The sequence below is a fragment of the Oncorhynchus clarkii genome, chromosome 32, assembly GCF_045791955.1.
Source record: "Oncorhynchus clarkii lewisi isolate Uvic-CL-2024 chromosome 32, UVic_Ocla_1.0, whole genome shotgun sequence".
Lineage (NCBI taxonomy): Eukaryota > Metazoa > Chordata > Actinopteri > Salmoniformes > Salmonidae > Oncorhynchus > Oncorhynchus clarkii.
In genome coordinates, this window is record NC_092178.1 from 5508710 (window position 1) to 5520975 (window position 12266).

Consider the following 12266-nt stretch of genomic DNA (forward strand, 5'->3'; position numbering starts at 1 on the left):
ACTTCCATTTCTCCTCCCGTCTTCAACTCACTCTGCTTACAGTTTCTACCAGTCTTCTTTAATTAACAAACCATCTCCCTTTTTTTCTGCAATTTTTAACCGACTCGAGCTCACCCTCTTCCTCCCTCTCTCTCAGACCTCCTCTGCCTCTCTTTTTCCCCTCCTTCCAGGTGGAAGAAGGGAAATGCCCCACATGACTATTTTAGAGATGCACTGTTAAACTGCAACTCACACTGTGTCCATTTGGGTCCCTTCAAAATAAAAGTGTTCCAAGTTTGGGATTGAGACCGGTAGATTTCTCCCACTGCACCAGATCTACAGAAAGGGGTTGAATATGAAACCTGGTATCACAATGTATAGTATGACAGTGCTGCTCAACTCAACTGTGGATGGAGCACCTCATGTAGCCAGTGGTAAACCTACATGTAGATTTCAGAACCGTATGGTAGTCTGTGTATGCCCGTTTATCGTTACTGGTGTGCTGCATCTCTGGCTAGGACTGAGTATATGAAGTTTGTAAAAAAAAAAAATATATATAATTTTAAAAGAATGAATTCCCACAAAGCACAATACTGTCTGAATTAGTATTTATTAAATGTGACAACTCTTTAAATAAGTACATCGATGAATACCAGTTCACAACAGTTTCTGTCAACAAAGATATTTCAAACTTTTACTTACATTCAATATTTACATAATGCACAGGAGGCAGCGTTTTATACATAATGCACAGGAGGCAGCGTTTTATACAAGGTGTGGTCTGAGCTCTCTGTGTCCGTGATCTATAGTGATATTCCCATTTGGATCAGAGCTGAAACATTTGGCTACCACTGCCTCAGAGGCAGGCGGGACTGTCTCCATCTCCGGAGACAGAAGCAGGCGGGACTGTCTCCATCTCCAATCCAATCAATAGAAAATCACCCGTTTTCCTATTTGTAGGAGACTGATCATGTGGGGGGGGCATCTGGTGACTGAAGCTGGATTTGTCACCTTTCTCCCTCTTCCGGCTCTCAAGATGTCCGCCAACTCTGGGTCCAGGGGAGTATTCAGTTACAGATCCAGGCAGATCCCTCCGTTTCATTCCGTTCGCTTCCATAGTCAGAAACCTTTTTTTTTTTTGCAACAGTAATGAATACACCCCAAGTGCATTAGGCCATTCCTCTGTCTAATGTCCTTGACCAGAACTTGACCACAAGAGCCATCCAACAGGACTTCCCTTTCAGAACGGTTGAAGGCACTGCTCAACGTGTATTCACTGTGTGTTTGTGTAACATATGACATAATGTAGGATTATCTTGTCCACAGTACTCTCCCCCCCCCGTAGGTCAATTTAGATACGTGACATGGTAGACACTTTCAATACATTAAACTCAAGACTTCACTCCATTTTCCAATACTTTGACTTTTGTATTCTTCCCTTTTCTTTAAAAGACATCTCCATTTCTTCGTAAAGAGACAAGGTTGAGAATTCAATGTTGTTTTTTTAAATAAAATGGATTTTAAAAATGAAACGTTTTTGAGCTCAATACACAAAGTGAGAAAATTTTAGTACACATCCGGAATGCAACAGCAACCTGAAAGGACTTCTCTTAAATCAGACAAATACATTTTTTACTCATATACTTTAACCTTTCTAGATTAGTACTAGCTGTCGTTATGGGTTTGCCCAACACTAAGTTAATGACTAGCTGTAAAAAAAAAAAAACGTTAATACATGATTGTACAGGCTGTGTAAAATAGTTTGGTTAACAATTATTGTGCTATAGTGGTTCTGGTTTAATGGTGAGACTAAGAACCAGTGTTTTTGAAACATCTTTTACCTACAGTTGGGACCAAATCTCTTCTGGGCATTACTGGGGTGTATTCATTGGTGCACACCGTAGCTAAATGTTTTGCAACAAAGGAGTTACTATTGGACAAATTCAGGTAGGTCCCTCCCCTTGGCATCCTAGTGAATACACCCCTGTTGAATGAGCCAATGAAACGTGAGGAAGGAAACCTTGTGAAACACAAAAAGGAATCCATGATAAGAGAACTCCATTGTAGTGTCAAACAGTCTTAAACATTGTGAATCTTTCAATGCTAGATAGGGTTCTGACTTGTTTTGTACTTGACAGTACCAAACTGAAGTCTGTAGAAACACGTGTTGTAGAAATGTTCTCTCTCTAAATGTTCTATCTCTCTCTACCAAAATAATTAGTCTGGCTTTTTTTGTATTTTTAACCTTTTTAACCGAAATGTAAACCGAAAAGGGAAAAAAAAAGCAAACCATAGGGCCATTTTGTTGACGGTCATCTTCACCATAGAAAGACGGTCATCTTCACCATAGAAAGACGGTCATCTTCACCATAGAAAGACGGTCATCTTCACCATAGAAAGACGGTCGTTCAAGTTTCACACTTGAGGGGGGAGTAGTAGATTGTTCTAAAATGTTTTGGGCTTTTGAAACTAGTACCCACGCTAGATTAAGTTACGACAGAAATATTCAACATTGGCAAAATACACACACACAAAAAAAAAATGGTACACATCACATTAAGGTTTTGTGCAACATTCATGGACAACAACTAAAGGCTGTGTTTTACAGTAGTCCATTGAGTCTCCATAGAGTGCACTTTGAAATCGGTTGCCTTTTGAGACAGCACCCAAAACAATTTCTGAGTTTGTCACAGCTTAAGTGGGCTGGGAAGTGAACCAGGAAGGTCACTCCGTTTTTAGGATTCCTTGCCCTGGCACATCGTCATGACGACATGTGCTCTGAGAGACACGTGAGCAGCAGTGTGATTGGATGGTAGCAGTATCTCCGTCGTGATAGGTCCAGACTCTCATTAGCCCCACCCCGGTGCAAGCAACCGTGTCACTCCAGTGGTCCATGAGTGTTCTAGAATCTACACCATGTTGGTCAGTTCTGTGGAGTCTGTTTCTGAGTCTACTTCATTTTCCCTGTGAGAACAGAACAGAGACCAGGTGTTAGACATGGTACATACAAGCAGCCCATAAAATATCTGAACAGTTCACAACAAAATGTACTTTGGGTAGCCTGGGTACGAGGCATGTCAAGGAGCGGAATTTGGCATCGTTTCCAGATCATACATCTATCCAATCCTTTCAGATATACAGGAAATGCTTGGGGTACAAGGCCCCCGAGTTCCCAAGCCAGACACGGCAGTCTTACCGTTGCTCCTGAAGAAGCTTCCTGTTGCACTGCCTCCTCTCTTCGTCGATTGGATAAGAGCGGAATAAGACCAGGCCAATCAGAATGAGTCCTATGGGCGCCGCGGAGACCAGAACCTTCAGGGTTATATCCACGTTCTCAGGCTGGGTGCAACCTCGAGTCATATACCCTGCAAAACTACACACACACACACACACACACAGAGGTTGATAGTACAAATTAATGTAACCTCATGGCTGATCAACACGCTAACAAGGAGGTTAATGTGACATACACACACTACTAATTTAGATGTGAGAGCCAGGGGAATCATATGGAGTGGATGTGAGAGCCAGGGGAATCATATGGAGTGGATGTGAGAGGCAGGGGAATCATATGGAGTGGATGTGAGAGCCAGGGGAATCATGTGGAGTGGATGTGAGAGCCAGGGGAATCATATGGAGTGGATGTGAGAGCCAGAAGAATCCTATGGAGACTGTAGGGTTTGGCTTATCCTCACACCAACAACATTTACCTATGTACAGTACAACAGGGGCCAGTGTGTTTTCCTTCCAGTGTGTGTGTGTGTGTGTGTGTGTGGGGTAAACTTACTCCAAGCTGAGAGTGGAGATCCCCAGGGAGATTCCAGAGGCAAACTTGGTGAAGAAGACATAGAAAGAATAAAAGATGGCTTCGTGACCCCGAGAGTCTGGGTTCTGGACCTGGAAGTCATCTACCACGTCTGGCAGCATGGACCTAGAGACAGAGACAGGGAGTCAGTAACATCCTCCACGTCTGGCAGCATGGACCTAGAGACAGAGACAGGGAGTCAGTAACATCCACCACATCTGGCAACATGTGGCAGCATGGACCTAGAGACAGACATCTACCACGTCTGCCAGCATGGACCTAGAGACAGAGACATCCACCACATCTGGTAACATGGACCTAGAGACAGACATCTACCACATCTGGTAGCATGGACCTAGAGACAGACATCTACCACATCTGGTAGCATGGACCTAGAGACAGACATCTACCACATCTGGTAGCATGGACCTAGAGACAGACATCTACCACGTCTGGCAGCATGGACCTAGAGACAGAGACATCCACCACATCTGGCAGCATGGACCTAGAGACAGAGACATCCTCCACGTCTGGCAGCATGGACCTAGAGACAGAGACATCCACCACATCTGGCAGCATGGACCTAGAGACAGAGACAGAGACATCCACCATGTCTGGCAACATGGACCTAGAGAGAGACAGTGACATCCACCAACAACCAAACACTAGACACACATAAGAGTGTAGGGGTTAGAAACATAACCGGAGAGGAGGAGACGACAGCCAGAGGGTCCGGTAAGGTAAGAGAGGAAAAACTCCAACTCACCACGGCAACAGGAAGGCAGCAGCGACACCGACACCGGCAGCGAACGACACCATGTAGGTAATGATGAGGTTACTCTTCACACACACCACCAGGATCATGAAGGGGATCACAGACTGTAGACAGGACAGAAACCCCGTATTAGAAACACCACCATCATTATAAACTCAGAGACCCTGGTCCAATAAAAAGCATGTCTCCATGGATTAAGGCAGGGGGTTTCGCCAAACTCGGGTCCTGGGGCCCCCCCACCTGGGTGGTACGTTTTTGTTTTTTTGCCCGAGCACAACACAGCTGATTCAAATCAACGCTTGATGAGAAGTTGGCTATTTGAAAATCAGCTGTGCAAGGCTAGAGCAGAAACCAGGGAGGGGGAGGAGAGTCCCCAGGACCGAGATTGGTAAACCCTGGACTATGGCATGGTGCTGTGCGATCATTCTGCGTAGTCTTACCGAGGTGCCGATGTACACGGCGTTCTTCTTGCCAAACTTGGTGAGGAACCACTGCCAGAAAGGTATGGTGAGCATCGCAGCGAGCTGGAGACAAAGAGGTGTGTCGTTTTCAGTCAAAACACGTCATATAGAAATAGTTGTGTCCATCTTTGAGATGTCCTTTTTCCTGCTTTGACCTAGCCGGGGTTCCAGTCCATGTCTCCTTTTGCCCTATTCCCAAATGTAGGGCACTACTTTTGACCAGGGAACACAGTGGGGCAAAAAAATATTTAGTCAGCCACCAATTGTGCAAGTTCTCCCACTTAAAAAGAGGAGGCCTGTAATTTTCATCATTAGGTACACTTCAACTATGACAGACAAAATGAGAAAAAAAAATCCTGAAAAGGTTGTGGACGGGTGTATTTTATACTGATAACAAGTTCAAACAGGTCCCATTAATACAGGTAACGAGTGGAGGACAAGAGGAGCCTCTTAAAGAAGAAGTTACAGGTCTGTGAGAGCCAGAAATCTTGCTTGTTTGTAGGTGACCAAATACTTATTTTCCACCATAATTTGCAAATTAATTCATTAAAAATCCTACAATGTGATTTTCTGGATTTTTTTTCCCTCATTTTGTCTGTCATAGTTGAAGTGTACCTATGATGAAAATTACAGGCCTCTCATCTTTTTAAGTGGGAGAACTTGCACAATTGGTGGCTGACTAAATCATTTTTTGCCCCACTGTGTGTATTGTATCAGGGAATAGGGTGCCATTTGGGAGGCAACGTTGTGGAATGTTCAGTCTCTGGAACATCTGTCGAGGAAGACTCCCAAACACTCCCCCAAAACACTCTCCAAAACACTCCCCCAAACACTTCTCCCAAACACTCTCCCAAACACTCCCCCAAACACTTCTCCCAAACACTCTCCCAAACACTCTCCCAAACACTCCCCCAAACACTCTCCCAAACACTCCCCCAAACACTCTCCCAAACACTCCCCCAAACACTCCCCCAAACACTCTCCCAAACACTCTCCAAAACACTCCCCCAAACACTTCTCCCAAACACTCTCCCAAACACTCCCCCAAACACTTCTCCCAAACACTCCCCCAAACACTCTCCCAAACACTCCCCCAAACACTCCCCCAAACACTCTCCCAAACACTCTCCCAAACACTCTCCCAAACAAAAAGCAGCAGTTCAGTCTTGTAAATCCTAAACACTAACAAGTATTCTTAATGTTTTACATTTTACAAAATGCAAAAACTGCTTCCCAAAACATTCCAAATGAAGTTAAGGTCAGCTGTTTTTAAACCTCAAAATCAAATAATTTGTGGGTAACAATTAAATACCTTACTGTGACTGTTTAATTAAAACGGTCAAAAATAAACTAAATTAACAAAAAAAAAAAAATGTTGTTGCTAGGACTGTGTGGGTGTGGTCTGAGTAGGGAGGGGGAAAACTGAAGAATAGCCGTCATTGGCAGAGGGGTTCAGAATGCTTTCTTATTGGTCTATTAACCAATTTACCGCCTGGTGATGTCACCATGGAAGGCCAAAACTCCATCCCACCAAAACAGGCAGAAACCCCCGGTGGTCTTTTCAATCAGCTCTTACACTAAAAATGGATTATTATTTTCAAAACGTCACAGTATTAGTGCCAAGGAGCATAAAGGTACAGCTCCCTAAACCTGCTCTAGTAAAATGCAACACACTCAGTCAATCTGAGTCATTTCAGAGACACAGTGCACTATATAAAACTCAGGAATGTTTTATTATATATATTTATTGTACCTTTAACTAGGTAAGTCAGTTAAAGAACAAATTCTTATTTTACAATGACGGCCTAGGAACATTGGGTTAACTGCCTTGTTCAGGGGCAGAACAGAACAGGTTTGTACCTTGTCAGCTTGGGGATTTGAACTTGCAACCTTCCTGTTACTAGTCCCACGCTCTAACCACTAGGCTACCTGCCTCCCCCCTCTCTAACCACTAGGCTACCTGCCTCCCCCCTCTCTAACCACTAGGCTACCTGCCTCCCCCCTCTCTAACCACTAGGCTACCTGCCTCCCCCCTCTCTAACCACTAGGCTACCTGCCTCCCCCCTCTCTAACCACTAGGCTACCTGCCTCCCCCCTCTCTAACCACTAGGCTACCTGCCTCCCCCCCTCTCTAACCACTAGGCTACCTGCCTCCCCCCCTCTCTAACCACTAGGCTACCTGCCTCCCCCCTCTCTAACCACTAGGCTACCTGCCTCCCCCCCTCTCTAACCACTAGGCTACCTGCCTCCCCCCCTCTCTAACCACTAGGCTACCTGCCTCACCCCCCCTCTCTAACCACTAGGCTACCTGCCTCACCCCCCCTCTCTAACCACTAGGCTACCTGCCTCCCCACCCTCTCTAACCACTAGGCTACCTGCCTCCCCCCTCTCTAACCACTAGGCTACCTGCCTCCCCCCTCTCTAACCACTAGGCTACCTGCCTCCCCCCTCTCTAACCACTAGGCTACGCTGGGGGCCATTTGAGGACACTGACCAGAGACAAGGTCTTTTTGTCTTGTCTACTCATGAACCAACGTCCTCTGCATTGGGGACAAGGTCTCGTTTGTTTAACCCCCATCCGTGTTCCCTCTACCCAGTCCAATCTGCCAACCCTATTGGAGTTACACTATTACCAAACAGTGTAGCAATGAAGACTGTGCCCTTGACCAGAGAAGAGCCAAGCTACCTGGAGTGACACCATTAGGGAGGCCAGAGAGACGTGGTGAAAGGCCAGAGAGACGTGCTGAAAGGCCAGAGAGACGTGGTGAGAGGCCAGAGAGACGTGGTGAGAGGCCAGAGAGACGTGGTGAGAGGCCAGAGAGACGTGCTGAGGCCAGAGAGACGTGGTGAGAGGCCAGAGAGACGTGCTGAAAGGCCAGAGAGACGTGGTGAAAGGCCAGAGAGACATGCTGATAGCCAGAGAGACGTGGTGAAAGGCCAGAGAGACGTGCTGATGGCCAGAGAGACGTGGTGAAAGGCCAGAGAGACGTGGTGAAAGGCCAGAGAGACGTGGTGAAAGGCCAGAGAGACGTGCTGAGGCCAGAGAGACGTGGTGAAAGGCCAGAGAGACGTGGTGAAAGGCCAGAGAGACGTGGTGAGGCCAGAGAGACGTGCTGATGGCCAGAGAGACGTGGTGAAAGGCCAGAGAGACGTGGTGAAAGGCCAGAGAGACGTGGTGAAAGGCCAGAGAGACGTGCTGAGGCCAGAGAGACGTGGTGAAAGGCCAGAGAGACGTGCTGAAAGGCCAGAGAGACGTGGTGAGGCCAGAGAGACGTGCTGATGGCCAGAGAGACGTGGTGAAAGGCCAGAGAGACGTGGTGAAAGGCCAGAGAGACGTGCTGAGGCCAGAGAGACGTGGTGAAAGGCCAGAGAGACGTGGTGAAAGGCCAGAGAGACGTGGTGAAAGGCCAGAGAGACGTGGTGAAAGGCCAGAGAGACGTGGTGAAAGGCCAGAGAGACGTGCTGAAAGGCCAGAGAGACGTGCTGAAAGGCCAGAGAGACGTGCTGAAAGGCCAGAGAGACGAGCTGAAAGGCCAGAGAGACGAGCTGAAAGGCCAGAGAGACGTGCTGAAAGGCCAGAGAGACGTGCTGAAAGGCCAGAGAGACGTGCTGAAAGGCCAGAGAGACGTGCTGAAAGGCCAGAGAGACGTGCTGAAAGGCCAGAGAGACGTGCTGAAAGGCCAGAGAGACGTGCTGAAAGGCCAGAGAGACGTGCTGAGGCCAGAGAGACGTGCTGAAAGGCCAGAGAGACGTGCTGAAAGGCCAGAGAGACGTGGTGAAAGGCCAGAGAGACGTGCTGATGGCCAGAGAGACGTGGTGAAAGGCCAGAGAGACGTGCTGATGGCCAGAGAGACGTGGTGAAAGGCCAGAGAGACGTGCTGAGGCCAGAGAGATGTGGTGAAAGGCCAGAGAGACGTGGTGAAAGGCCAGAGAGACGTGGTGAAAGGCCAGAGAGACGTGGTGAAAGGCCAGAGAGATGCTGAATAACATTGAGCTTAAGAATGAAGAAAACAGGTTAAGAACCCGCAATGGCCTTCGAAGGGGTGAATATAGAATAAAGCTGCTCTGAAGTCAGTTTAGTGTGTCTAATAGTAAAGGATTAGGGGAGGGTAAACTGATCCTAGACCTGTGCCTAATGGTAAGGATTTGGGCAGGGTAAACTGATCCTAGACCTGTGCCTAATGGTAAGGATTTGGGCAGGGTAAACTGATCCTAGACCTGTGCCTAGTGGTAAGGATTTGGGCAGGGTAAACTGATCCTAGACCTGTGCCTAGTGGTAAGGATTTGGGCAGGGTAAACTGATCCTAGATCTGTGCCTAATGGTAAGGATTTGGGCAGGGTAAACTGATCCTAGACCTGTGCCTAATGGTAAGGATTTGGGCAGGGTAAACTGATCCTAGACCTGTGCCTAATGGTAAGGATTTGGGCAGGGTATGCATATTTTTCTAAGTAAATTGACTGAGAAGTCATTTCCAGCAACAACCTTGGGAATAGTTACAGGGAAGAATGAGCCAATTGTAAACTGGGGATGATTAGGTGACCATGATGGTATGAAGGCCAGATTGGGAATTTAGCCAAGACTCCGAGGTTAACTCCTCTACTGTTACGATATGTGCCATGGGATCTTTAGTGACCACCGAGTCAGGACACCAGGATATAAGAGTCATGGGATCTTTAGTGACAAGAGTCAGGATACCCGTTTAACATCTGAAAGACAGCACCCTAAACAGGGCAATGTCCCTAATCACTGCCCTGGAAAACAATGATTACTTATTTTTTTACATCAGAGGAAAGAATGCCTCCTATACCACTTCCAGCAGCATCTGCTGTCACATCCAGGGACCAACCCTGCTCATCTTCAGAGGCAAGCCAGCAGAGGCATGTAGGGCGGTATGCTGCTGGCTAGATCTGTGCCTAATGGTGAAGGTAAGGATTAGGGGAGGGTACACTGATCCTAGATCTGTCACTAATGTAAGGATTAGGGGAGGGTAAACTGATCCTAGAACTGTGCCTACGCTCCACTTCAAAGTATGTGCCTCAGGAGTTAACTCAATAAAACCATAATTGAAGGACCTTTTAGGAGTTAATTAAGACTTTACATAAAAGGAAAAGGACATTAAGACAGGTCCACTCTATCCCTTTTATTTATTGAATTAGAGAATTAGCACTAAGAGTTCCCCCCCATAGTTCACAGGCCTACTGTGCTGCAGTCAGGTCATGTGTCAGGCTGACTGCCACACTTACCAACTGCATTCCTGTTAGGATAAAGACGTCATTAAGTCCTTTTAATCATATGACAGAAGAGAGGGATAAATAAGGATGTCAGGGAGGGGGAGGGGGGGGACAGAGAGCGACTTTCATAGCCGTGGTAAACGTCTGTGGGAACAGGCTGGTATTCAGACATTAGCCCTCACTGACACACACACAGAGAGAGACAGAGACAGCGAGAGAGAGAGCGAGAGAGAGAGACAGCGAGAGACAGCGAGAGAGAGAGACAGCGAGAGACAGCGAGAGAGAGAGACAGCGAGAGACAGCGAGAGAGAGAGACAGCGAGAGACAGCGAGAGAGAGAGACAGCGAGAGACAGCGAGAGAGAGAGACCGAGAGAGAGAGACCGAGAGAGAGAGCGAGAGAGAGAGCGAGAGAGAGAGCGAGAGAGAGCGAGAGAGAGAGCGACAGACAGCGAGAGACAGCGAGAGACAGCGAGAGACAGCGAGAGAGAGCGAGAGACAGCGAGAGACAGCGAGAGAGAGCGAGAGAGAGCGAGAGACAGCGAGAGAGAGAGACAGCGAGAGACAGCGAGAGAGAGAGACAGCGAGAGAGAGAGAGAGAGAGAGCGAGCGAGAGAGAGAGAGAGCGAGAGAGAGCGAGAGAGAGAGAGAGAGAGAACAAAAGAGACAGAGAAAGAGCGAGAGCGAGAGAGACAGAGAGAGAGCGAGAGAGACAGAGAGAGAGCGAGAGAGACAGAGAGAGAGTGAGAGAGACAGAGAGAGAGCCAGAGAGACAGAGAGAGAGCCAGAGAGCCAGAGAGAGAGCGAGAGAGCCAGAGAGCCAGAGAGAGCGAGAGAGACAGAGAGAGCGAGAGAGACAGAGAGAGCGAGAGAGACAGAGAGAGCGAGAGAGACAGCGAGAGAGACAGCGAGAGAGACAGCGAGAGAGACAGCGAGAGAGAGAGAGAGAGCTGTTTTGTATAGAAACCTCCTGTCTCCAGTGGTCCAGTCAAGGTTACAGTAACAATAGAGAGGTCAGTGAATGATGTGGGAAAAGAGTCTCAATCTGTCTGTATCAAAACATAAAGGACATTGCCACTGTGTGTCCTCACCATGATGACCAGTAGAATGTTCTGGAAGTCGTTCCTAAAGCCCAGAGTGTAGCAGCAGAACAGAGCAAAGTTCCCTTCCAGGAGCTGCAGCGAGAGAGAGAGAGAGAGAAACACAGACACGCTCAGTTAGACTGGCCCCGCCACACACACACACACACACACACACACACAGGAGCCAAGTGCTCGCTGGCTGGACACTCAACTTTAACATGACAGGCAGGCTTAGCCCAGAGACCACATAAATAAACAGACTACACACTCTAAAAAGGAGCAGAACGGTGGCAGACAGCCTAGCCTAACATGAGGCCATATTGAAGGTTAGCATACGGTTGGGTTTGGAAGCTTAGCTTTATGGTTGGGTTAAGTTTTATTGTAGGTGATGAGGTGGTTATGGGTCAGAGACTAGCATATACTATAAAACCCCACACTACAAAACGTGATGCGTGTCACCACTCACCATTAAGGACATGGGTATATTGTGAACACTAGGTGTCAGCGGTCGTTAGAGAGCTGTGTGGACATGGAACATTTATGATTGGGATATATGCATCAATGACCTGTAAATAAATGGGGGGGAAAGGGGGGGGTTGTAGCGTAGGCGGCGGGGGGGTGTTGTCGTTGTCGTCTGGGGGGGTGTCGTCGTCGTCTGGGGGGGGTGTCGTCGTCGTCTGGGGGGGGGGTGTCGTCGTCGTCGTCTGGGCGGGGGGGTGTCGTCGTCGTCTGGGGGGGGGGGTGTTGTCGTCATCTGGGGGGGGGTGTTGTCGTCGCGTAGGGGGGGGCGGCGGGGTGTTGTCGCGTAGGGGGGGGGGGGGGGGGGGGGTAAGGTGTGTTGTAGTAGGTGTACGTTGACATGCAAATGCAGAGAGCAAAAGTGTGTGTGCCTGGGTGAAGGAGTAATGCCTAAACAAGTGTGTCCCCTGTGTAG

The 12266-nt window shown here is 48.0% G+C and overlaps 1 protein-coding gene across 1 annotated transcript in view; it reads right to left on the reverse strand.

The window, feature by feature from the left end:
• Positions 1 to 570: 570 nt before the first annotated feature.
• LOC139391834 (sodium-dependent lysophosphatidylcholine symporter 1-B-like) overlaps positions 571 to 12266 on the reverse strand; it is a 43374-nt gene continuing 31678 nt past the window's right edge. Inside the window, exons 9-14 of the mRNA XM_071139421.1 lie at positions 11342 to 11425; positions 5000 to 5083; positions 4551 to 4663; positions 3767 to 3910; positions 3176 to 3352; positions 571 to 2943 (exon numbers count right to left, since the gene is read on the reverse strand). Coding sequence (XP_070995522.1) covers positions 2889 to 2943; positions 3176 to 3352; positions 3767 to 3910; positions 4551 to 4663; positions 5000 to 5083; positions 11342 to 11425 — 657 coding nt within the window. The 3' untranslated portion in view covers positions 571 to 2888. The remainder of the gene's footprint in view (positions 2944 to 3175; positions 3353 to 3766; positions 3911 to 4550; positions 4664 to 4999; positions 5084 to 11341; positions 11426 to 12266) is intronic.